Genomic DNA, 27,707 nt, shown 5'->3' on the forward strand with positions numbered 1-27,707 from the left:
CTCTCTCTGAGCTACAGACCCATATTTACACTGACTTCTGGACATCTTCGTGTAGATACCATACACTCAATACGACCAAAACATACCTCCTCATTTCCTCCAGCAGTCTGCTCTGTGTACCTCTCTCAGGGAGGTAGCTTCTCGTCCTCCAAGTTGCCCAAATCAAAATCATGAAGGCCACTCTTGACTCCTTCCTTTCTCTCATCCCCACATTTTTAATCAGTCAGTAAATCTGATTGACTCTACTCCTTAATAAGCTTTCATTTCTATTTGTTTCCCTCCATCCTCCTCATGCCCACCCCCTGCCATTTATTCTAGTTTGGGTCATCATAATCTCTCATCAGGGAAGTTCGTCCGTTTGTTTACTAGACTTGGTTCAGTATCCAGAACCGTGCCTGGCTCTAACCGAAGCTCAGTAAATAACTGTCGAGTGGACACCCTCATTTCTAGGGCAGAGCCCCTCCACCTTACCATCTTGGTTTTGCTAATTATTTTCAGTTAACCTTTAGATCCCAGCTCAAGTATTACTTCTCTTAAAAGGCCTCTGCCAGTCTCCAAATCTGGGAATACAAATTCTTTCTCCATATTCCTCACACCACCCTCCACTCCTACTTTAATAACACACTTTAATTGTCTGATGAGACACCTCATGTATCTTATTGTGGTTAATGCTATTAATACATCAATTGTTTAAACATGTAAGTGTGTATATATAATGACTAATAATAATAATATGTACTGTTCTTGGCATTATCGTCTTTAATTCTTAACACTTTTCTCTTTTGTCATCTTTTATTTTACCTATACTTTAATTCTTATAACAACTTGGTGAGGTAGGTCTTATCCCCATTTTATAAATAAAGACACCATATCCTCATAGCCAGCATAAATATTTCAATTAATCTTTGTTGAACGACTAACCATGGGAGGGGAAGCACACTGAGATTCAGGTCAGTTCTTACGATAAATTATCACCTGGAGGGCTCTAGTGGGTCCATCTGGGATGACTCTGATGGATAACATTCCAGAACCAGGCCTCATTTTTTGGTTAGTAAATTGTTGTTCAGGTGGAACTGGCCCCAGAAGCTCCATGGAGGTGTCAGGTCCAAGAACAACTTCAGCTCCATCAAACAAACCAGAAAGTCCTCCTTTGGCCTAAAAGAGTAAAAATGTATAAGAAAAGGCAAAGGCACTGACTTTGACAATTTAACATGTCATCTGAAACAAGTTACCAAATTTAAACTCTCTTCTGAAGGGTCACGGTCAACGTATAGTAAAGTGTTTGCTATTTTTCCAGCTTCATATATGATTGCTTGGGCAAGATGGAAAGCTACGCTACATGAATTTAGGAAACTCTGGGTAAGATAATTCCATGAATACAGTATATTGGTTTAGTAATAACTTCTAGTCATTAAGATAGGCTTTTTTCCAAAAAAAAAAAAAAAAAAAAAAAAGTACCAAAAGCCCTGTTTCTCTGAGTACTCTCATTAGTGTTTGCTTAAAAGTCTGAAACATTCTGAAAATAAAGCAATTATCACTATCACTCAGCTTTCCAATAAAAAACAAATTCTAGAGTTGAAAATCTTCCCAAATAGACATATGGCTGGACAATCAACTCAAATATTCAAAAGTTGGTACCTCTTCTAAAATGAAACAGGGAACTGTGAACGTCACCTGATAACCAGTATTCAGGCCTTTGGAGACAAGCACCTTCTCACTATATACACCGAGTGCACTGGAAGTCTGCAGAATGATGCCTCTGGGAGAGTGAATACAGGGCTAGAGAAGACAATGGCTAGAGTGTCTTTATCCCCTTTGTTAGTTTTTAAATACTGAGTAATGAAAAGGAAACTCTGAGCTGGGTTTCTAGGACAGATTTCAACATGGAGAAAGCTTTTATGACTGTTTTTTAAGTTTAGAAAGGAAGTGCATACACAGCCTTATAAGGGCAGTGTCAGAAAATGTTTTTAATGCCTTCAATTACTTTATTCAGAATAATAAGATTGAAGCAAGCTTATTATCCTAACCAAAACACATTTTGCTCTGCTGAATACTGTTATTATAGGTCACTCACAACCAGAGAAACGATGAAATAGATTCAAGAAACAACAAACAGCCAGAAAGGGATTTTTCTTTTCTTTTCTTTTCTTTTTTGGGGGTGGTGGGGAGCTGCTCTAAGAGAATTGGAATTACAAGGGTTTTAGAAACAAACCAGAAGTAAAGTCAGGGTCAGACACAGAACCCAACAATTATAATAAGCCCTCTTTTGCCTCTAGAAGTCTGAATGGTATTGCTAATTGAAAATCACAGATCCATTCCAGATGTGTGCTTCATATAAGTAAGCAGCTTGTCTTTGATGAAAAAGCTCAGGGCAATAGAGATAAAGAAAATAAATCTCACCAAACACCAGTCAGAGGCTACTTATAGATTTGCTCACTGCCCTGGAGAACAATCTCCCATTAAGGAAGGATGGCCTGGTTTCCACCAGGGACAAACACACCGAGAGCTCTCTAGCCTGGGCCTGATGTTCCAGTGTTTACTTTTTGGATAAAACACCACGCCGAGGAAGAAGTGCACACACAGTCACATGTGTTGTTCTGCTGTATGCCCAAACCTCTGAGACACCTGCCCACCTGTTCATCTCAGATCCATGGTCTCACTCCTGGCCTGAAGCCAGAAGGACAGAAAGTCCAAACTTCTGGTAATTTTCCAAACACACATTTGCTTATAAAGTACCTGGGAGTTTATTATGGGGTGGACTGACTGAGTCGAGGGTAGAGGAAATTGACCAGCAATCTTCACTCTGACATTTGCTAGAACAATTAAATGTTTGGTGCACCACTAAGAATGCAGATGTGAGCAGAACCTAGAGCATGCAGAGCCCATGATGATTACTCACCATCTGACGGAACACTTTATACAAGACTGCTTTAACTCCATAGATCTAAAATTGATCCACCTAACTTAGTGGTGGGCTTTTAGCTGACATTTTTCTTTGTTTCTTGCTCTTAAAAATTACATAGGTAATTTATCTCATCAAAGAAAAAAAATCCAGATAAGCCAAGGGGGGTTGGGAAAAACCATCACTCACAGGCACCCATTCCTAACACACTCCTTATGTACCACCTTCTAGAATATTTCCCATGTAAGTATGCACAGATGCACAACCAAAGTTTCTTGACTTTCTTGACTGAAATGAAAGAAGGCTTATTTGCTCTGTAATTATTTTTTCCCATTCAACAACACATCATGTATATCCTAACTGAAATCTGTTTGAAAAAAAGCTCAACCGCCGCTTGCTGCAACTGGGGCTGTCAAACACTACTGACCTGGACAACCAACCCGTGTAACCCGCACGTCAGCCTGCCTTCTCGGAAACTCCATGTCTGAGTCGTACTTCGCCTACGATCAGGCTTTCTTAGCATCAGCGGCTCATATCTGGAAGAAAGGAAAATGCAACGAGTCCGCTGAGTCAAATATTTCAGGCCTGAAGAGCAATCAGGATCACAGTTCTACTCTTCTTCCTCCCAATATTCTCTACCCTTAAAATCTAAAGGGCAGTTAGCTTGAATCCTAGGGCAGCTACATTATCTCTCAATGAGAAAAAAGGAATAAAACAAAATGGAAAGCAATAAGGACACAAGTATTAACACTCTAAAGATTCACAACTTAATACATGTACTATGGGTTCTTGCTTTCTCACAGTGACAAGTTTTATTTTATGCTGGGTTTCAACTTGCAAGTCATCTAAAGTCATTTTGGAAGTCAACAAGGTATAGCGTATTTGTTTTGAAAACAAATACACTGATTTTAGGGAGACATTGAGGCACAGGCAAATAAAATAACTTAAAAAGAGTTGATCTGAACCCAAGGAGTTAGTCGTAAAAACACGTTTGATTATTCTCTTAATAATTTACTCTGCTTTAAAAGAATTCACAAAATTCTTGGATTTAAAAAAACAAACTGTTCACTTGTAGTGAGTAGTGGTGGACAGAAGTTTGGATGAAAAGACCTTCATTTTCGTAACATATCCTTCTCACTGACTGATGTTTTTTAACATCTCCATAAGCATTTCCATAATAACTTTAAAAAATAAAACAGAAGCCTGATACTTATATATTTAGAAATATGGCAGGTTTCCATCATTGAAGAAAAATACAAATTCTTATTTCCTTCACAGACTCTTGCTTCTTGGTGCAAATTTCCTGAATCTGAATTTGAAAGCAGTGAACTTGAATCAAAAGTTGCCTAGAAAATTACCTGTTGTCAGTGACTGCAGCAAGGCCAGCAATATCCAGGATGGGCGACCCCTCGGTGGAGCGGGCAGCTGAGGGCTTACTGGGGTTGTGAGGCACGGAAGAGCCCTCGTGGGCCAGCATGCCTGTTCCAGTCATCCTCCACAGCTGAGAACGCTTCCCTGGTTCCTGGTGGGCAGAGACAGAAAGCGCCATCACATGAGGCCACGGCTTCAAAACAGGGCTTCAAGAGCGTTGTATAAGGGCTGAATGAGTTCTCAGGTAGGAACTGTGCTTAATTCAAACTTTCATTGTTGTTCATCGACCTAGTTAACTTAGGATGAAATATGCTAAACTCTTGAATCAAACAACCAGAAATTACAAATGATATAAATTTTAAAAATTAATTTTTTTCATACACTGAATACTTTCTGAGCAAACTAGTTAGCTGAGGTTCAATCTAATCTCCACTAGCTATACCGCTATGATAACTGCTGTTCCAGATGGTGACCCTCCAGTGCCCTTACCTTAGGGAGTGATCCAATTATATAAAGTATATATGATAGTCTCAGTATTTGATCATTGGTTAGCCTCATAACTGGCAGACAACCAGAATTTACTAGAGTTCTCCTCTTGTCCTATGTTCATAACGGAAGCATACTATATTGATGGTTTCCAATTTGTAAGTTGACTGTTCAATATCAAGTGGACTCTACTCAAAGGTTATACTAAAATGATTGCTATTAATTCTAAATATATTTTCTCCCTAGGAATATTCTGTAAACAGCACTTGGACTTTCAGATCAATCCATGAAAGTCTATACAATTACATACAAGAAGTAATCATAATAGTAATAATGCTTATTGATTATTTACTATGTGCCAGCCACTGATCAGTGTGATTTACATGTAGTAATTCATTTAATCCTCAAAACAATCCAGTGAGGCATATGCTATTATTACCCTTACTTAACATTTAGAAATTAAGTCTCAGTGGATCAAGAAACTTCACCACGGTCACAAAACTAGCAGGTGGTGGACTGAAGATTTGAATCCCCACAGCATGATTTCAGAGCTGACTGCTTAACCACTGTGCTATACTACCTTTTTAACACAATCCATATAATTCCATGTCAGTAACACCTAAGCATTTAGAATACTCTTTCTATGGGAATGTATCCAGACCTGTCAGGATCACATCCACTCTCACCAGATGCAAGCTCCTCTAGAGCAGCAGACCCTTCTGGGTACCACAAACGCATCCACATGCTGCCCTGCATTGGAAAGACAGCTTCTCCATTACATTCTATAAAGTAAAAACTAATAAAGTAATATGAAGGCTGGAGTCAAATCCCAGGCTTGGAAAGCCAGCTGCATCATTTACTATCTAAGTGACCCTGGGTAAGTTACTAAATCTCTCATAGCCTCTGTTTCCTGATCTGTCAAAGGAGAAAATTAAAGCTACCTCTTAGGGTTCTTATGATAAGTGCAATAAATACAAGGTAATTTGGGCACATGCTTGGCACAGCAGAATGCCTCAATAAATGTTTGCTATGTTATTATGATGACATCTCTTTACACCACACATTATGTACATTGTCTTAGCTGATCCCTCTCAGAAACCTGGGAGATCAGTGGGGAAATGCCGCTCAGGTAGGAAAGTGAAACACCAGATATCATGATCTTTAAGCAGCAAAGCCAGAACTCAAACCTCGAAGATATGATGCTCTTTCTCCTGTGTGCTACTGCCTCCTACATCTGTAAAAGGAGAGACCGAGCCGCACTCCTCCACCTGCAATCCCCACATGCTTACTTCTCTATGCACAGTAGAATACATCTACCCATGGCACCAAAACCACATGGGAAAGCACCTCAATTTTCCTGGAGATGTTCCAGGTTGGGAATCACAGCACAGATGCCCAGCTGAAGTCAAGTTTTCATACATGGATTTCTCTATTGCCTGCCCATATATGCACAGGCTCATCAGAGTTGGAAACTACCCAAGCCTCCATTTAAAAATCTGAGATCTACCATTCTCCTTCCAGCTCCCTTCCCTGGCCCTCTTCCCTCACAATTTAGTCCTAAAACCTTCAGATGAGACTGAGGAAGGCAGAAGGCCATGGGGTCTGTGTGAGGGTGGGTGGGTGTACTGTGGTGGCCCAGCCCAGAGTAGGATGTTGAAACCCAATCCATATCATGGGGTTGGGGAGGCAAGCCTAGTGTGGGCTGTCAAAGAGAGGTGAGAAGGGTATTCCTGCAAGGGCTGGGGGTTGAAAGGGGAGCTGTCCAACACATGGAGACCAGAACCCCTGCCATGTAACAGAGTGTATCTACACGGGGGGCAGGGGCACAACTGCGGTGACAGAAGACAGGTTACATTCTGGGGAGCAGATCAAAATAATAAATATATTCTTTGTGCTAACAAGGGAGTTATAAATATGAAAAGGGAAAAAATCAGAATGAACTTTGTGGTGTTAGACTGGAATTAGAACTATTAGTGCAAACTGCTGGTTTTTAATACACAGAGATAAATATGTCTAATATGTAAATACACATATAAGATATATGTATGCATATGCATATATATTATGTACACATGCAGATATATCATAGCACGTGCGTGCCTGTGTGTGTGTGTGTGTGTGTGTATACATATGTCATGTGTACGTAAAATCCCTCAGGAGAGCCTGGGAACAGCAACACCACAATAGCAACAAGGGTACCTAGTATACATATCTTAAGTTTCTAAATTCCACTCTCTGATAAGAGGGATCAGGGCTCCTTAAAGAAGTGGCAAATCCCAGGAATGCTGCAGGAAGAGTACAAAATGAGCCCTGAATAACTTGCTGTGTCAGACAGTAAGAAAAGTGCTCAAGGAATGAGGGGTCATATGTTAAAAGGACACAGAAGGTTAAAGGCGCTCCCACTGGCCAAATATGAGAATAGAGCATAAAAGCAAAATATTTTTTGGTACCATCCTGATAGTAACAGGTAACACACTGAATAAAACAGGAAGCCACATTGACACACATAAAGCTGCAGACTGAACTGTGACTCTGCAAAATTCTTCTGCTGAAGACCTCACCAGACTTGTGATGGTCTCTGGAAATGGGGCCTCTGGGTGATAATTAGGTTGAGATGAGGTCATGAGGATGGGGCTCTCCTGATGGGGTTAGGGCCCTTAGGTGTCAAAGGCCTTGCTTTCTCCTCTCCCTTCACCCTTGCCCCACCCTCTTTCTCTGCTTTTTGAAGACATAGTAAGAAGGCAGCAGTCTACAAACCAGGAAAGGGGCCTTCACCAGAACTGAACTGGTCAGCACCCTAATCTTGGAGCTCCCAGCCTCCAGAACTATGAGAAATAAATTCCCATTGTTCAGTCTGTAGTGTTTTGTTCTGGAGTCCAAGTTAATATATATATGCTTGCATACATACATAGAAAGTCTACTGAGGAAGTTTTACATAGTCTCAAAGTACCTCTCCACAAAATATTAACTAAATACAAGGGAAAAGAAAAACTTCACTCCACAGGAGAAGGCTAGTGGACACTACCTTAAGCAAGTGCTAAAGTTAACGTCACCAGCAACAGGGCACATTAAAACCACAGCACCACCTCCATAGAATTTCTGCCAACTTCTCTGTAAATTTGAGATTCTTTCAAAATAAAAAGTAAAAACACAAAAAACAAAAACCTGAGATGTCAAACTTCTACTCGTGGTTCCTCATTCAAGCACACAGGTCCATTTCCTAAGGCCAATTCAGAGAAACTTGCCTAGTTTAGATGTCAGTGTAACTCACTTATCATCTACCCTTCCATTTACTAGTTTTTAACAACTGTGAAAATGTGTAAAATATAAAATTTTATTTAAAATGTTTTTTGCTATTTAATTAAAAAAAATCTGTTTTTGTCTGCTTAAGAGTCACCCAGCCCTTGGAAATCACATGTATATTTATTATTTGTGTTTTGCTGATCACACCTGGTGATCATATCCACCTGATAAACCATCTTACTCTCGAGTTGGTTTTCATTCACCCTAACATCCTTACAACTTGAACATTCTTTTACAGTCATCTGCAACGTTGTTTCCAAGGGCGCTTCCATTTTTTCCCCCAATTGATTTAATTTGTCAGACTCTTTAAGATTATTGCCTTTCAAAATTTTCTTTTTCAAAATGTTCAATGAAAGTCTAGAAAGTTGTTCACTTTTAATTACTACGCCTCATGGTCTCTTTACTCACCACCATTCCCAAATCTTATTTCTTCTTTTCCTCAAATCTTATTTCTAAAATGCATCTAACATGTAAGCACAGCCTTCTATAACAGAATGTGATAACATTTTAAGCAAATTTGAATTATGTGACTTTCAACTGGTATCATATAAAAATACATGTAGAAGTATTTGTAGATTGATAGATGGATAAACCTTGAACACATAAGGATAAGTGAAAGAAGCCACTGATTAAAGACCACTTATACAGAAGCCCAGAATAGGGGCATCTACAGTAACAGAAAGCAGATTAATGATTGCTTAGGGCTGGGAAGTAAGGGGAATGCGGGGCGATAGCTAAAGGATACAGGGTTCTTCCTTGAGGTGATGGAAATGTTCTAAAATTAAGTGTGGTTATGGTTGTACATACTGCGGATATACTAAAAACCACTGAATTGTATATTTTAACTGGGTGATTTGCATGGTATATGAATTATATCTCAATAAAGCCGTTAAAAATATAAAACTGAATTAAAAACATGTGTATTAAAGTTGCATTTGACATGCAAATTTTTAAATAATTTGAATCTATCCCCCATTAAAAATGTGGTAAGAGTTGGATGACCTCAAAGCCAAAAGGATCTACATTTATTACTGCCACAGGTGACACGACTTCATCATCATTAGGGCCACTCAGGTTGTAAACACATACCCTCTGTCAGGGTTATTTTTGGATTATGTGATTTATATCATGCAAAATTTTCCAGACTATAACCCTCAGGTAAATGTATTTCAAATAATTACAGTTGGTGATCTCCTGTCTCTTTCAGTGATTTCTGCACCTGTGTTCTCAAATATCTTTCATTTTGAAGTCCGAACTATTTACTACCAGTCTTCCTATCATTTATTATATTTCTGGTCGAGGTTTACTCTTTCTCTCAATATCTAGGTCTATTAACATAAAAATTTCCCTAAACTGACCTGAAAAGAATGCTGGCATAAAAATCGAAAAAACTGTCAGTTTGACAATTTTTCTGTTGAGATTAGGGAAGGATAAATTACAACAGAAAAAGAGTAATGAAAATGACAAATCACAAATTTGAAAAAAAATAAATTCAAGGATTAAGTTTTCCAAAAAAGGTATCAAAGATGAGCAGGGCTTGGCATTCCTGGAGCAGGTGTCATGGGGTAGTGGGAACAATACAGATCAGCATGGTCAAGACGCCCAGATTCCTCCTCAGCCTGGACCTCAGCCTCCATTTGCTCATCTGCAAAATGAGGGGCTGGACCAGATGGCTTGCGTCCCTTCCAGGGCTAAAAATCTTTTATTCTAAACTCCAAGTTCTAATCTCTCTTACCTTCTTTTTTAAAATGACTCTCTGTGTCTTCGGTGAGACATCCAAGACAAGCTCTGCACAGGTCATGGCTTTGTTGGAAGCCACAGGCCGCCCTGTCCCTTCCTGCAAACTAGGATTGAGAAAACAGGAACAATCATAATTGTGTGCGCACAGACACATGCACACACACATATACACATGCACTCACATGTGTATTCAAGCATTCTAAGCAAATGCCTAAACCTCCACTATAAAGAAGAAAATTTTTTTAATCATAGAAGAAGAGGTCTGACTCAAGTTGCAGAAAGATCAAGGTTGTGCTGTTTTCCTGCGCAGTTCAAAGAGTCATTTATCAGGAGACATACTCTGACATTTCCTCTCTCCTGATATTTTAAGTGGTTTAACATTCAGGCATAAAAGGATTATTGTATATCTTTAGATGAAAACAAAAAGAAACGAAAGAAAACAAAAACTAAGCCAGATACTCCAAGGGTCCAAGAATTAGCTCTACTCTGCCAGGAAGATGATCAGCATTATTGTGTCTCCACATCTTAGCAAGAAATTAGAAGTCCTTTCAGGATGAAAAGAAAACAAAATCACCTTTGTCCAATTCAACACTGTTGTGTTTCTCTGTTGCTTCAGAATCTTAAGCTTTATGGAATGTTGCAGCCTAGTTAGACTTCAGGGTATTTCAATGAAATTTTATTTAGGTTATTCTGATTCTACTAATCTCTTCATAAATTCAGAGTTAAAAACTAGTTTTCATGACACCAAAAGCACAAATGACTAACAAAAAATTTTTTTTCAACAAAATTGTAAAATTTTGTCCTTTCAGAAGTCATTATTAAGAAAGTAAAAAAACCAACCATAGAATGGGAGAAGATATTTGCAAAGCATGTATCTGATATGGCATTTGTATCCTCATTACATAAGGAGCTTTAACATTCAACAATAAAAAGACAAAAAAAATCATTTAAAAATGGGCAAAGGACTTGAATAGATATTTCTCCAAAGATATACAAGTGGCCAATAAGCACATGACAAGATCTTCAATATCATTAGTTATTATGGAAATGCAAGTCAAAACCACAATGAAAATATCACTATATACCCAGTAGACTAGTTACACTCAAAAAAAAAAAAAAAAGGACAATAACAAGCACTGCTGAGAACGCAGACACTGGAACCCTGACACATCGCTGGTGGGAAGATGAAATGATTCAGCCGCTGCGAAGAATAGTACAGCAGATCCTCACAAAGGTAAAGAGAACTGCTGTAGAACCCAGCAATTCCACTCCTAGGTATACACACAGAAGAATTTTTTAAAGTACATAAACAAGTATATGTGCAGGCATGTTGACAGCAGCACTGTTTACAACATCCAAAAAGTAGAGACAAGACAAATGTCCATGAAAGAGTGAATGGACAAAATGTGGTAGAGACATACTGTGAAATATTACTCAGCCGTTTAACAGGAATGAAGTATTGACATGCTACAATGTGGATAAACCCTGACAACGTTATGTTAAGTGAAAGATGCCAGACGCAAAAGATCACATATTTATGATAATTTATGTGAAGTATCTGGAATAGGTAAATCCTTAGAGACAGAAAGCAGATTGGTGGTTGCCGGTTGCCAGGGGCCGAGAGTAACCATTTAATGGGCTTGGGGTGATGAAAACCTTCTGGAACTCGATAGCTGTGGTGGCTGTACAGCATCCTGAAGACACTAAATGTCACTGAGCTGATCGCTTTAAAATGGTTAATTTTATGTTAAAAGAATTTCACCTCAATTTAATATAAAAAAACAAAACTAGGCTTCTATCTCATCATTAGTTCTCTCCAAAAAGGCAAAGAAATAGGATCTACCACATTCCAAAATACGGTTCAACCTCTTCACACACTAAGATTCCCAGGAAATTTTCTTTTTATCTATCCACGTCCCTTATAAAACTCATAATTCTTCATTAGGATTCTTCAGTTAAAGAGCTTAATGACTACTAGAATTTAACATAAGAAAGTACAGAGAGAAACATGATTAGCAACCAGATTAAGAACTGGTTTTTCAGGCACTAAAACCTAAAGCCAGTCATATTGTTGAGTGCTGTAATCTCTAAAAAGAAACAAGGACAACTGACTTAGACAAGATAAAACCTAGCACCATCACTATCAAAAGAGCACTGCAACAGACAAAGAAAAGAGGGGTATTCTATGCAAAGACGCCCGTTCAACTCATTACTCATGAAATCTGGAGTCCAGGTAGAGGAGAGATTGCACAGACTCAGATTATTCCCTGGACCTCAGGCACATACAAAACAATTTCATAAGCAAAATTATTCAGAACATTTTGGAAAGGAATATGACTTTAAATGTCCTGTTCATCAGGTGCCTTGTATCTGGAATGCTAAAGATTCAGCTATTTTCCCAGTTTCTTCATGGATAAATCTTAAAATTGGCCCTGTAACCAGCACAGAAAACAATAAACTGTATTTATTACACACGTTGGGGGAATGACTACTTTTTGAAAGCCCAGGGTTTTGAATCTCTATGTATCTATCTATGTACCAATAAAACAGAATCAGAACAAGCTCACTACTCCTCCTCTGACTTGTCTACATACTAATTAGTCAGACAACAGTGAAGATTATCATTCCAGGGCAACTGGAGTTACTGTCAAGTTAAACTACTCTGCTTGCTTTCGGTGAATAAGATAGACCCTTAAGTGTCTGCTGGATCAGTATTCGCAATGGGAGAGGTGCATCAGAATGGTGATTTGAATACTTATAGATGAAGATTAGTTCAGTTTCAAATGAGGAAAGTGGTAAAACAAACAAAACTGGCGGTAAGAAGTTTAAAAAATACATAAGAAATATCACCGTAAAGCAAGAGCCACAATGGATTATGGGGGAGGTCTTCAAAAAGAGAAGAATCTTGCCTCTTTGGGTAAATTTTAATCTAGCCAGAAGACAAGGGTTTATGACTAAAGACCTCTCAAGATAGACCCTGAGCCCGGGATTTGGTAAAGAATGAAAGGAATCCTCCTTCTTCCCTCGGCCTCCTGAGAACTGCTTAAAATTAAAACCAGTTAATAATTAGAGCTTTCTGCTTCGCAAGAACAGGAGTCTAACCCAGAATTACCCAGAGAATGTATACGTAGCAGCAATGTATATGAAATTTTCATAGTAAAGCTGTTGGTTGTCCTGGAAGTCATTCATGCTGCAGCTGATCTCAGAGGAGCCCGCCCCTTTAACAGTCAGAGTGATAAAGGGTGGCAGGGTGGGTTCGTCCCAGGCATAATCCAACGAAGTCATGGGCTTCACTTCAGTTCGGAGCCTGGGTTCAGCTACGCCATGCTGAGTGAAGACAACCGGGACCTATGGTAACAGCAGAGAGGAAGAGGACTTTGGCTCAGACTGGTGTTACTGGAAAGTGATTCAGTGCCTCCTGGGTTTAAGTCCTAGATCCTTCCCAAATGACTTCTACACAGCGTATAACCACAAGTGAGGCTCAGCATCTCGCCTCCTCAAGTGCCTTTCTAATCATCTTCAACACTGCAAAAAAGCCCACCGATGAAAGGACACAGGCCCCCGCTGCTGCGTAAAGGGTTCTGAGAAGCAATTCTATCCTTTCAATGGCACCTAGTCCACCCTTACCCCCCAGGACACACTCTGAACAGAGAAAGGTATAAAAATTTTGGAATTCAGCTATGGAAAGTCACATATTGTAAGACACTGCTATTCAAAGGCATAATTTAAAATAGAATCGAATGATTTCCATCTTAGCTTTATTTGGAAGATTCATAAAGAAGCTCACTGTAACTAAGCAACAGTAGAAATGCCCATTCTACTGGACATTTATCAGTCTGATTCTGATTCCTCTCTCTGTTTAAATGGAATGTCTACAGAGGGCACCATGCCAACCGAACTGTCTAGTCAAAGTAAGTTTTGGGGGCTGAGAAGTCACTTCTGCACAAGGCTGCCTAGCAATCAAAATAACCAGCAGAAACCACCTCTCAGTAGCAAGGATTTCTAAGATTCCTGTATAGCTTCTTTTAAACCCAAGTTTAAAATATATTTCATCATTATCTTAAGGGCAGTACATACTCCACTTTCCCACATATGAAACAGCCAAACTGTCTCTCAGCTCCTTTTGATACCTTGGAATAGTTGTCAATTCGGAAAGGAGGGGGTAACTGATCTGTGTCACTAAATGAGATTCTATAGGTAGCTCCTCGAAGAGTAATTTCCACACGCAGGAAGAAGCATTTTCCCAGAGTATCTCTGCAGAAAAAGGAAACAGAAGAGGCTGCATAAAAGGGATGAAACAAGTTCCAGTTCACTTTCTTCCCATATTTCTCATAATCACCACTATGTGTTCCTTGATCACATTTTTTTTTAAAAAGTAGAAATCGACAGTATAATCACCCAGTAAAAAAAGAATTCATTCAAGCAACTTTTGAACAACACACTGTGACTGTATGGGATCTACGCATTTTACTTAGTGGGTTTGTTTTGGTCATAGTGTCAGTACAGCAAATGAGTAAATACTGGTTGAACTACTAAAATTGTTGATATTAGACTACTTTTGACCTAAAAAAGAGAAACTTCATAGGGTTCAAACTAATGTATTGATGTTACTGATAAACAGGGTTTGTTCTGTAGGATGAGAGCAGGAAAGGAAGAATCCTGTGGCATGGAGGTACCAGTACGTGATCATAATTTGTATGTGCTTGTGTGTGTATTCAAATATAGATAAATCACTGGAGAGAATGGAAGGCTCTTCTTTACAGAAGAATATCAGTTAACAAATGTAGAAGAAATGAGAGAATCAGAAAAATCACCATTTTGCAACCACCAATGTAACAACGGATTCAGGTAAGATCCATCAAAATACTGAGTTAAAGGTTTTGGGGAAAGAGAACACACACAGTCTCAAATTATCTCCTAAATGGACTGCTCTCGATTACAAAGAAGAAAAGGTAACAGTACAATACAGAGACCTGGTGGACACCACTTTAACCAAGTGATGATCGAATTTATCAGCAACAGCAGTAATGGGACCTACGGATGTCACAGGCCTCCTGATATGACGCAATGGGAAACACACACCACTGCAGAGGTAGTATTCTTACCAAAAATGTTTGGTCCAAATTTATACATAGAAAACTGTCAGAAAAATCCAGAAAATAGGACATTTTACAAGAAACTGGCTTGGACTCTTTAAAAATGTCAATGTCGAGATCAATATCACTAATTATCAGAGAAATGCAAATCAAAACTACAATGAGGTATCACCTCACACCAGTCAGAATGGCAATCAGTCAAAAGTCCACAAATGACAAATCCTGGAGAGGCTGTGGAGAAAAGGGAACCCTCCTACACTGCTGGTGGGAATGCAGATTGGTGCAGCCACTGTGGAAAACAGTATGGAGATTCCTCAAAAGATTAGGAATAGACTTACCATATGACCCAGGAATCCTGCTCCTGGGCATATATCCAGAAGGAACCCTACTTCAAAAAGACACCTGCACCCCAATGTTCATAGCAGCACTATTTACAATAGCCAAGACATGGAAACAGCCTAAATGTCCATCAGCAGATGACTGGACAAAGAAGATGTGGTATATTATACAATGGAATACTATTCAGCCATAAAAACTGACAACATAATGCCATTTGCAGCAACACGGATGTTCCTGGAAAATGTCATTTTAAGTGTAGTAAGCCAGAAAGAGAAAGAAAAATACCATATGAGATCGCTCATAGGTGGAATCTAAAAAAACACAAAAAACAAAAAACAAAAACAGAAATACAAAATAGAAACAGACTCATAGACATAGAATACAAACTTGTGGTTGCCAAAGGGGTGCGGGTGGGAAGGGACAGACTGGGATTTCAAAATGTAGAATAGATAAACAAGATTATACTGTATAGCACAGAGAAATATATACAAGATCTCGCGGTAGCTCACAGAGAAAAAAAATGTGACAATGAGTATGTGTATGTGCATGTATAACTGAAAAATTGTGCTCTACACTGGAATTTGACACAACACTGTAAAATGACTATAACTCAATAAAAAAAAGGTAAAAAAAAGAAATGTCAATGTCAATAAAGACAAAAAAGGAAAAGGAGACTATGACTATTCGAGACGAAAGCAGACAAGATATACCAGATCCTAACCTAGACCAAGGGAGGAGGGTTGCTATGAAGGACATTTCAAAGGACTATTCATTTTAAAACATATCAATATTATATATTAAATTTCCTCGGTGTGTGATAATAGGTGATAAATAAAGTTTGTTATGGCCGAAGTATCATGATGACTTCAATTCACTTTCAAGTGGTTTGGAAAAAAAGTATGTATGCGTGCACGTGTAGAGAGAGAGTAACACAGAAAATGTTGAAATGCAGGAAATCTAGGTAAAAGATGAGGGGGTGTCACTGTACTAGTCATAAGTTTTCTGTGGGTTTAAACTGTTTCAAAACGAAAACTGGGGGAAGTAAAAGAAAGAGCTGACACAGTTTTCTGCTCAGTAGTTTAGGGCCACACACTGAAGTTATTTCAAAAGGATTAATAAAGGTAGACGAGTCACCTTCTTCCCCCACCTCCAAACCTCTCTTTCTTTCTTTTTTCTTTCTTTTTTAAGTAACCATGAGTAACTTTTAAAATTCCAAATTGGCTTCCCCTTCTCACACAATAGATCTGGGCTGACTCCATCAAGGCAGTATGCAAACCAGTAGTGGTTTTAGCTGCAGAATTCCTCACCTTTTTCCCCCTGCTAAATGAAACCTTGTGGGAAACACACAATGCTAATGGGTGTTCTGGCTGAAGTAGGGATGAGGGCATTAGAGCCCTGCCAACTCTGCTTCCTTGGCCTGTATATAAAGTTACCTCCTTGGACCCCAACTACTCCTAGGAACACAATTTGAAAACCACTATACCAGATGCAGTTAACTCTAATAGGGGCCAGGGCAAAGGATAATTAAGAAAGGCACATCACTGACCAAAAAAAAGAAAAACCTCAGATAATGCATTCTTTTAAGATAATGCATTTCTTTAAAAGTCACATATAAATACTATTTTGGCTCATCTATTAAACTAGCCATTTTTCTGTTACCTTACAATAGTGTTCTCCATGGAGAACTAACTATAAGGTATAAACGACTAAATTTTGCTTCTAAATGTGTTGAAATAGCACTGATTTCAGTGTCCTTAGCTTCAGAATCATTTGATGAAAGAAACTAAAGAGGACAGAAATAAATGGAAAGGCATCCCAGGTTCATGGATTGGAAGACTTGATATTGTCAAGATATCAATGCTATCCAAAGTGGATATACAGACCTAATGCAATCCCCATCAAAATTCCAAGTGTTTTTTTTTTTCCCAGAAAAAGAAAGATTCACCATGAAATTCAGCTGGAATCTCAAGGGAGTCCAAATAGCCAAAATAACCTTGAAAAAGAACAAAGACGGAGGTGTCAACTTCCTAATTTCAAAACTTATTACAAAGATACACTAATCAAAACAGTGTAATCCTGCCATTAAAGACAGAATATGGATGAACAGAACACACAGCCCAGAAGTAAACCCTCACATGTAGGGTCAAATAATTTTTGACAAGAGTGCCAAGACATTCCATGGGGAAAGTCTTTCCAACAAATGATGTTAGGAAAACTAGAAATCTACAAACAAAAGAATGGAGTTGGACCCTTATCCTGTACCACATACAAATATTAATTCAAAATGGATCAAAGACCTACATGTAAGAGGTAAAACTATAAAATTATCAAAAGAAAACAGGGGAAAAGCTTTATGACATTGGATTTGGAAATGATTTCTCAGATAAGACACCAGGAGCACAGTCAATGAAAGTTAAAAAAGGTAAGCCGGATTACACCAAAATTAAAAACACAATCAACAGAGTGAAAAGGCAATGTGTGGAATGAAAGAAAATATATGCAAATTAATTATCTCATAAGGGGTTAATATCTACAATATATAAAAGACTCCAACAACTCAACAACAACAACCAAAAAAAAAAACCAATTCAAAAATGGGCAAGGGACTTGAATAGATATCTCTCCAAAGAAGATGCACAAATGGCCAAAAAGCACATGAAAAGAAGGTCAACATCACAAGTCATTGTGAATCAAAACCATGAGATACCACCTCACACCCGTCAGGATGGCTACTATCAAAAAAACAAAAAACAAAAAAACCCACAAATGTTGGTGAGGATGTGGAGAAACTGGAACCCTTGTGTTGTGTTGACAGGAATGTAAAATGGTGCAGGTACTATGAAAAATAGTACGGCAGTTACTTAAAGAATTAAAAATAAAATGACCATATGATCCAACAATTCTACTTCTGAATATATACCTAAAAGAATTGAAAGCAGGGACTCAAAGAGATATCTGTACATCCAAAAACACAGCAGCACTATTCATAATAGCTTTAGCTCTTATGGGAGGGACAGAGGGTACAGCTCAGTGGTAGTGCACATGCTCAGCATGCACGAGGTACTGGGTTCAATCCCCAGTACCTCCATTAAAACAAATAAACAAACCAACCTAATTACCTCCCCCCACCAAAAAGAGTCTGTCATAATAGCTAAAAGGTAGAAGCAACTCAAGTGTCCATCAATGAATGAACAGATAAGTAAAATGTAGGATGAACATATAATGCAGTATTATTTAGCCTTAAAAAGGAAGAAAGTTTTGACACGTTACAACATGGATCAACCTTGAGGACATTTTGCTACATTTGCTATGTGAAACAAGCCAGTCACAAAAACACAAATGTATGATTTCACTTATCTGGGGTGGCAAGAGTTGTCAAATTCATAGAGAAAGGAGAATAGTGGTTGCGAGGGGTTAGAGAAGGGGAAACTAAGGGGTTATTGTTTACTGGGTACAGAGGGGTCGGTTTTGCAAGGTGAAAGGAGTTTAGGATATTGTTTGCACAACATGAATGTACTTAACACTACTGAAATTAAAAATGGTTAAGACAGTAAATTCCGTTATGTGCCTGAGGCCCACGAAATAATCTCTGGGCCCTTATGTTATCATTCCCATATGACATGTGTATTTTACCACAATCTTTTAAAGTTTAATACTTAAAAAAAAAAAAGCGTTGATGAAAGCAGTCACCCTGGCTAGCTGAGGTGGAATTTTGCTGATTTCTCTGAGGACCAGAGGGTCACTGAGTTGGGCAAAGAAGGCCAGGTGATTCACTGAAACGGCAGTCACTGAGAGAACAGTTCGTATAGATGCAAGAATAGACCAAAACATTTACAATCAATGCTACCTTCTAAATGCTGACAGAATTCAGAGCTGTGGGCAATCACGAGCTCCCTGCTACCCCCTGAACATGTGACCTCGGACGACAGCAAAATGCACAGTGGTCAAAAGTGTCAACGTTCCCTTTAACTCATTCCATCAAAATGTTCACCTGGTCTTTGCAGTTTGAAGACCTTTGTCTGAGCCAGAAACATATGTTCTCATTTCATGAAGAGTCTTACTATCTACTACTTACTATTTATAGTTTTATAAATATCTGAAATTTATATGGTATTTACAGCTTACTATTTACGTTACCATACCTCAAACAAGGCTACTTTTTGTCTAAATATTGTCTCTGAACTTACCTCATGTTGATATGGAAGGAATTATTCTTGTTAACTTCAAAGCCTCCAGACCAAATACAATTGGGAACATCCATCAATCTGACACATAAGAGCTGATCATAGTCATTCCGGGGCCAGTGGAACACCACACTGGAACCAGGAAGGGTGGAAATGTAACCTTCAGGATTAGCTGTTCCCTAAAACACACAGGATCACTGGCTTTAGTCAACAAGTCAAGTAAAGACAGCAAATGTTTACTGAGGATCTACTCTGAATCTTGCTCTCTACCAGGAGCTATTTACGGTACCAAAGGCATAAAATGGTTACTCACACCAAAAAACTTAGTGTTGATGGGGGGAGATAAGCCCTGACATTAAAATTCACTGTGCTGTTAGAGAAGCACTAGCCATTCTCCAAAAGCAAACTGCTTACCTGTCCCCTGGCAAATTCCCTCTGTGCAAATGCAAGTTTGTGAGATGACTTATTATCTAACAGGTAACGGGGGGCAAAGATGACCATACAGGTGTCAATATATCGACCTCGGCCTTTCTTGACATCAATACCTACAAATAACAAGAACCACTTCCGTAAATAAATCAGGAGGGAAAAAAATGCGTGGTTTAAATAAATTAAACAGACTTCACAATTGCTTAGTTTCTATGAGAAAACAACTGTAGCACAGAGAGAGGCTGTCAAGCCTTACCAAAAATGGAATGAAAACAGCAATTGCACCTTTGTATTATTCTTTATTCCCCTTTAGGCCTTTACAAGTCTCCATGGCAACATCAGTATCCCCATAATTCCTAGCTTCTTCACCAAGTGCGTACAATCAGAATAGCAACTAAAACACACAGATGTTTGGTCACAAGATACCTTTGGTTTCCATTTATGAAACTGACTACTACGAGTTTATGTGATACATTTCTGCTTACATATGGGACACAAAATTTCCTCCTCTTATAGCATGTAACAGAAATTTCATATTACTTAGTTGGACTCTGCAACTTCCCTAAACTCAATTAACTCTTCCAGTATTTCTTTCAGCCCACTGTCTAAGAATCCAGCTCAAACATAATGCTAAATATGTTTATAAATATTATAGAAATACCATAGAATTTATTCCTTCATACGATAAATATTTTCAGCACCAAAACATGTACTGGGAAAAAAAGCAAACAAAACACTTAGGGTGTTACTTAATATAAGACTTCACATGTCTTAAAACAGCTAAAAGACTGAGCAAATCAAAAAAACAAAAATCACTGAAATTCTGTGCTTCAGAAATGCAAAGTAATGCTGGACTAGGAAGATAAACCCTACACTTTTCTGTACCATACAGAAAAGCATCGATTGTCAGAAATGAACATTATCATAGCTAGCTGATCTCAACTAATCAAAGTCCACCTATAAAAGATATGTTTGATACTATAAAAAGAGTCTACAGTATCAAGACTCAATTTTTGGGAAAAAAGTAGGTTTTTTAATTTCCTTTTTCATTTTAGATTGCCCTGGCAAACCCCTAATAAATGAATAGCTTGATAAGATCAAAATGTACAAAATCCTTCTTGTTGGAGTTACATGTGACGTTAACTGGCAAGGCCCTGCCTGGATTTTCTGCTTGGGACGATGCTTGAAACTTTCCCGATAGGGAGCTAGTTATCCATCCAATTCTTCAAAAATATTCATGTAAGAGATCCCACAAATTCCCTTGATTATACATGCCAAGATCTCATGATCCTTAAGAATTATAAAATCCTACCCGAGCCCACTCTCTCTATTCCTTTCTTTGGTTTAACAACAAAATTCAAGTCACACTCTTATCTCTAAACACAAAAGTAGTAAGTTTTAATGAATGCACCTAGCACCTAAGCTTACATGTGCACTCACTGTATATTTCCACTGGACAGCTCAATTTGCCTCCCTGCAAGAATTGTGCGGTTCCTTAGTGCCAGCTGCTTTAAAAAGCACAAGTACCATTTTCCCTCCAATCCGTACCAACCACAGCTCCCAGACAACCTGCAGCGTCTTGCTTTCATAGTTTATCAAGGACAGATACTCCAGCAGAAAACCAAATTCAGTACGAAGCAGAACTTTGCCTACTCAAGGGGTGGAGCAAACAAATGTGAGAAAAAGTAACAAAAATGGTCCTCAGCTGGAGGATCAGATAAAGTTTATTTTTTCTATTAAAAAAACTTAATGTCAACTTTAAAGGAGACACCTTCATGTCAAGGGAGAATACATGCAAATTCATATTTTAAAAAACATAAAAAGCAAACTGTACTTGGAAGAGACTCTTTTACTAATAAGCCCTCAAACGCTTAAACATATCACTGACTCCACAGGATTCAGGGAAAACAGCTTAATGATACCACCTCGATTTTTCCTTCTAGAACATGACTCTCTATACCTACACTGCCCAAAACAGTAGCCATTAGTCATACAGCACGACTTATCTTCACTAAAATGAAATAAAATGAAAACTTCAATTCCCTTGTCACATTCACATTTCTTAGTAATGTACTGTGGAGCGCACGGCAGCCACTTGCGGCCAGTGTTAACCATACTGGACGGTACAGGACAGAACATTCCTATCATCGTAGAGTGAAAATGAATGGTTCCAGGTGGCTTCCCAACATTCAGTCCTAAACAGTGCTTTGAGATCCTTGCAAATTATATACTAAAGGAAGGATACATTGCTAACATTTCAAACCTGAGACATATTTAAATGAAATTTGTCTTAACCCTTCGGACAATCTTTCCAGTGTTCCAGGCACAGCATCTTCCCTTTCACTCACCACCCACCACCTCCATAAGCTAAGCTGGCTTAGGGGCTTCTAATGACGAAAAACACCCTGTGCATTTTATTATATTTTTTGCCTCAAATGTGGACACTCAAGTCATAATTCTAATTCTAACCCAGATTTCCCCCTTATATCTGGACCAGTCACTTAACCTCTCTGCTTCGGTTTCAAGGAGAACAATGCTTCTTACCCTCTTGGGGTTTGCAAGTTTTAATGAATGCGTGGGAAATGCATGGAGGATGAAAAGCATTCTAAGTGTTCCTATTATTCCCATGAAAAGCAAGGATTCAAGCCAAACTGATCCTTCTCTGACACAGGTGAGTCTGAAATGAAACAGAGCCCCAGACCTCAAAGGGGCGGTGTTTAGGTGGCTCCTTAGATCCCCAGGAGAATAGGTCTGTGTTGATATCAGTCTAGCAGTCAAAGAACAGACACCTGACTGAACGCCAAACAAGAAAATCAGCGCCTGCAGTGAGGCCAAAATGTATGGCCAGCTTATCCCTCCAAGCCTGAAGTCATTGACCAATGGTTCTGGTTCTCCCGTTGCCCCAGATATAACCCACCAATGTTATAGATCAGCCCTGGTCGGTTTCCTTGCTGGATGACTCTCAAAGCTCGGACACCACTACCACCATCCAGTGAGAAGCCCTGACACCAGCCCGGCATGCCTTCTGGATGAATCCCCCTTCCGACTCTCATCGTGCAGCTGTGGGCAGAAAAGCAAAAATGAACACATTCATCCATAAGAAAGTCTTCTCTCCCTGTCTAATCAGGAATCACTGCTGCGGCTAGCACCCAGAATTAGAACTCTAATAGTGACTCTTCCTCACTTGCATGTGATCCCCAAACCCAGCAAGGCAATTAGTCGGTGGTCAAAACTCTATCTTAGAGGTAGCCACGTTCAGCACTGTGTGAAATGTACTGACTTCTACAACTAACCACTTTAGGAGAAAACATTATGATTCTATGAACATAAGACATGAGGAAAATGTATAGTATCTATCATTCCTCTGAAAAACAAGGATCCAGAGCAAACTGATACTTTCCTGACTCAGGTGCTTCAAGAGTTCGTGAAATACCCTGAACATATGAGAAAAGTATGTACAGAAGATGCAGCTAATGGCCCATTCTTTCAAAGACCTGGTACCACTATAAAGGCAAAGCACCATCTAGCTGGCCAGTGTCCTGTCACGGATCCTGGAATCGTTAACTCATGCTTGTGTGTTTCAGCTCTACCACTAACAAGCAATGTAGCCTTGGGCAGGTAACTCTCTCTGAGCCTCAGTTTCCTCATCTGAAAACAAAACAAGATTTCCTGCCCTGTCTAATCCATTGGGACATTGGGAGAATCTATGTGGAAATGCTTTGGGAACTATGAATTCCCTGGATAAAATAAACTGTGTTAACAAATATCAAGTCCTAAATCTAAAACTGTCAAAATCCTTTCAGAAAAATAGTGAGTCTGGGCTTGCTGACCACGTCAAGTGGCTGTGTATCTCCCACGTGGCCAGCACCCTAGTCAACCCTCTCCTGATTCCAGCACCAACCAAAAGTCCAGCCCTCCCTGGTAGACACATCTGCATCCACTGGCGTGTAAGGTCCCCTACACCCTCCGGGAAGTCTGTAGCATAGTTCTGCAGATAACGGGGCATGGCATTTTAGCAGAGTCAGATATGCCTACGTACTTCGGCATTAAGGCTATAAACTAGAAGATGCCTGTGAAAAGCAGAATGTAAAAACCAAGAACAAACATGAATGAAAGCCCCGACCATACGTTAAAAGGATATGCCATCTAATCCTCACAACTGCTGCTCTTCCTGCCTTTAAACGTGCAATGAGCGCTCTGAGATCTTGAAATGGCACATTTGATTTCGATGGGAAAAAAAGGGATGGATTTCAAAACCTTACACAAAATGAGCTGGACCGGATTAATGAGGTGGAGGCTTTACCAAAGGGCCAGCCTATCTCCCCTCTGACACCAGCTCCTCTGCCTGCGCTGAGAGCTTCCAGGGGGATAGAAGCCATGCAGAGAAGAGAACATTAGGGTCTCTCTTCATAGGCAGAGTTACGAATAGAACTACTTCAATGCACGTAAAATAAAACTAGCTTTCGTTATAAACCAACCAAATGGTTTATTTTCAATATCAAATAACACAGAAATTAGATCCGAAAAAATCCCATTAAGTCACGGTCCTATTCCCCTGCCAAGTCAGGATGTTATCTGCAGTATATTTCTACTTACACGGATATACTATAGCCTTTGCTAATTCTTCCCTTCCCGAGGAGCTTACTTCCCCTTCCCATAAATAACTGTACTCACAGGTTTGGCTGCTCTTTGTCGGCGTAGCAGAACAAGAGTGGGCTCAGGCTCCGGGCCAGCTCATGCTCCTCAAACTGGCCTGCAGCGTCTGTCTTTGCATTGTCCTGTCTGAAGATCAGTGGTAGCCCTTCATGAAGGAGGGGAAAGTTCACATCAGTCCTACCCAGTCTGTCCAAGACAGATGCAAGTAAAGAAAGGAAAAGTAACTCATCAAGGGGTAAGCAGGGAAAACTGAATTTATTTGGTGGGCTCAGTTGTTGTCCGAAAGGACACTCTTGACCATGATTAAGCACTTCTTATGGAAGCAGGGAAGTTTCAGCAGCGTATACTGCTGAGGTAATCTGTTTGCATTGGCTCCATTTAGTTGGCTGAGCAAACAAATCCGAATTCCCATGACCAACTCCAAAGGCCTACTGGAGGCCTGTATACATACCTGTTTTGTTAATTAACCAATACGGAGCAGAAATGAAGATCTTTAAAGATCCCTCTGCTCGACACACAATCCGGATGGTGAGGTTCAGCTGCCGCCGGTTGATGTCATAGAGTCTCATTCTCACCATGTAGTTCTGGGTTCCAGGTGGAATGAGCAATTCTTTACAGAGTGGAAAATTCTCCAGGGATACCCCTAAGGAAGACACAAGCTATTGTCTTTTGAGGTTCTCGCTTCAGTTTGTCAAAACAGCCCACAGCCAAACTAAATTGGATTCCTTCCGGAAAAATCAGTATCTATGTATTCAACTGGCAAAAATCTCATTAGAATGGCCATCTTCCTTTAGCAGGAGTGAGAATAAATATGAAGCAAACCAGATGGTCTGGAAGTCACACTAGGGAGTCTGAACTGCATAATAATTAGAAGAATGAAAGTACCAAAAAGTTATCGATGATAGCTCTTAATAGTATTAAGAGTTTACTATACATCACGTCCTCAGCTGGGTCCCAGAAACCCAGTAAAGGCAAGTATAGGGTAAGGGTGAAGGTTTTCTGCAGCCTCACTGCCTGGCTTCAGATTCCCAGTCTGTCCTCACAGCTGAGTGATATGGGGCAAGCTATTTAACCTCGCTGTCTCATCTGCCAAATGGGTGTAACCACAGAATCTACTTCGTGGGCTTCCTGTTAAAAGTGATGATCCGCGTAAAGCATGAATGTGAAGATGAGGAGTCCTCGGTGTGCACACAGTGATGGGGGGTGAGAGGACACTTCCATTATACACAGGGGCTCAGTAAATATTTGTTGAAGAACTAATTAAACGTCAGAGCAAAGACCTATTTTCTTTAAAACAGACAACTAGGACTGCACTATTTTTCTTTTCTAAATTAAGCTCAAGGGTTTACATATTCAAAAACGTAAGCTTATCACTGTGGGACACATTACTGAAGTTCAGTGAGTTTCAGGTTCCTCATCTATAAAATGGGGATAATGCTGTGTCTCTGCCTCAAACATCCATTGTTGTGAAAACTGAATGAGATGATGTAGTGAAATCACTTACAAACTGTAAAAAGGTAAATATCTAAGTCCTTATTATTTCAACATGACTGCAACAGCCTTAAACAGGATAATGACTCTCTACCTTGACTTCACTCATCCCTGCAACTGAAAATTACTTGATGCATTATCTGTCCCACCCCTCAACTTCTTCATCAGTAAAGTGGGACAAATAACAACTGCTGTAAGGATTACATGAGATCACGTGTGTGAAAGTATTTGACATAACGCCTGGAGTACAGCGTGTGCTTAGCAAACATTTTTCCCTTCCCTGAAAAGAAGAGAGACACATGATTCCACTCATTTTACAGCTGGTAAAAAGCGTCATTTGAAGAGATGAAATGACTTCCTTTAGTTACACACCAAGTGAGCAACATAAGAGAAAAGGCTATGTTGAGTGCTTGCTGTGTAAATCTTTTGGTTTTGTTCAGTTTTTTTGTTTCGATGATTTTCCAAATTGTAAGTTTTGCTTTTTCCTTTAACTGCATAAATCCCTTGAGCTGGCTTACTGAGATGTTATATGTGCTACAACTACTCAAAAATGTTCGCCAAATAATCACAAAATATCCACTGACACTTTCACAGAATTATTATAGATAATTATTTGACTAAATCCTTACCCAGTTCAATGTTCTGGGATGTATCAGCTGTGTGGAGAGCCACTTCCTTGCCAGGTTTTAGTGTCCCATTAATTGGCATGCCTTTCACATAAAAATCAAGTTCACAAGGTAGCAAGTTGCAGATTACCACCGTTGGCAGGAGATATATGGTATGCCCAGGCTGTCTGAAAATCTGTTTTGCACTGTCAGAAAATATGTTTGAAGGCATGTAATCTGGATAATTCTCTTTCTTTATGGCCACACAAAACCTATGAAGACAAAATGGTGTAATCAGCCTGAATGAAGACCCTGAACTTTTTCTTCTTAGCTAAGTAGGAGATAGCATAACATTAAAATGGTTCAATAATTTACTAAGAGATCTGCAGTTTTCAATCCAAACGCATTTACTAACACATAATCAAATCACAATAAAATGTACAGATTTTAAACGTTTAGTTTGATGAATCTTGACAATTATATACGCCTTTATAAATACCACCCAAAGCCAATTATAGAATATTTCTCTCACTCCAGAAAGTTCTCTCATATCCCTTTCCAATCAGTATCCTCTCCCATCATTCAAGCAACCACTTTCCGACATTTATCATCATAAGGTAATTAATTGTACCTGTTCTTGAACTGCTTGTAAACAGAATGATACAGTATGTACTACTCTCTGTGTTTGGGTTTTTTTTGCATAGCATTAAGTTTAAACAAGACTCAGCCATGTTATTGTATGCATCAGTATTTGATTCATATGCAATGGTGTGAATATACCATTTTTTAAAAATTCATGGTCCTGCTGATAATCAATTGCATCGGGTTGTATCTCCAGATCAATTTCGTGAGAACGGAAATCCTAACAATACTGAGTCTTCCAATCCACGAACTTGCTTATATCTTTCCACTTAGTAATCACGTTTTCTTTAGTATCTTTCAGCAAGGTTTTGTAATTTCTAGGGTAGAAGACTGGTACATCATTCCTTAGACTGATTCCTGAATTTTTTTTCCTGATGCTCTTGTAAGTGATATTTTAAATCATATTCTCTAATTTTTCACAGCTAGAATATAAGCATATAACTGATTTCTATAGGTTGACCTT

General features: G+C 39.1%; 1 protein-coding gene across 13 annotated transcripts in view; it reads right to left on the reverse strand.

Moving 5' to 3' along the window:
- Positions 1 to 27,707, reverse strand: part of VPS13D (vacuolar protein sorting 13 homolog D) — a 225,281-nt gene that overhangs the window by 102,464 nt on the left and 95,110 nt on the right. For all 13 annotated transcript variants that reach the window (XR_012511449.1, XR_012511450.1, XR_012511451.1 and 10 more), the window contains 12 exons: positions 26,627 to 26,874; positions 24,958 to 25,149; positions 24,525 to 24,651; positions 22,768 to 22,910; positions 19,836 to 19,966; positions 19,425 to 19,600; positions 13,933 to 14,056; positions 12,915 to 13,150; positions 9,798 to 9,906; positions 4,261 to 4,424; positions 3,330 to 3,438; positions 976 to 1,155 (listed from right to left, as the gene is read on the reverse strand). Coding sequence is in view for 10 of the 13 variants with exons in the window: in XM_074377398.1 (XP_074233499.1) it covers positions 976 to 1,155; positions 3,330 to 3,438; positions 4,261 to 4,424; positions 9,798 to 9,906; positions 12,915 to 13,150; positions 13,933 to 14,056; positions 19,425 to 19,600; positions 19,836 to 19,966; positions 22,768 to 22,910; positions 24,525 to 24,651; positions 24,958 to 25,149; positions 26,627 to 26,874 (1,939 nt within the window). In the remaining 3 variants the exon portion in view is untranslated. The remainder of the gene's footprint in view (positions 1 to 975; positions 1,156 to 3,329; positions 3,439 to 4,260; positions 4,425 to 9,797; positions 9,907 to 12,914; positions 13,151 to 13,932; positions 14,057 to 19,424; positions 19,601 to 19,835; positions 19,967 to 22,767; positions 22,911 to 24,524; positions 24,652 to 24,957; positions 25,150 to 26,626; positions 26,875 to 27,707) is intronic.

Source organism: Camelus bactrianus, chromosome 13, assembly GCF_048773025.1.
Source record: "Camelus bactrianus isolate YW-2024 breed Bactrian camel chromosome 13, ASM4877302v1, whole genome shotgun sequence".
In the NCBI taxonomy this organism is placed as follows: Eukaryota; Metazoa; Chordata; class Mammalia; order Artiodactyla; family Camelidae; genus Camelus; species Camelus bactrianus.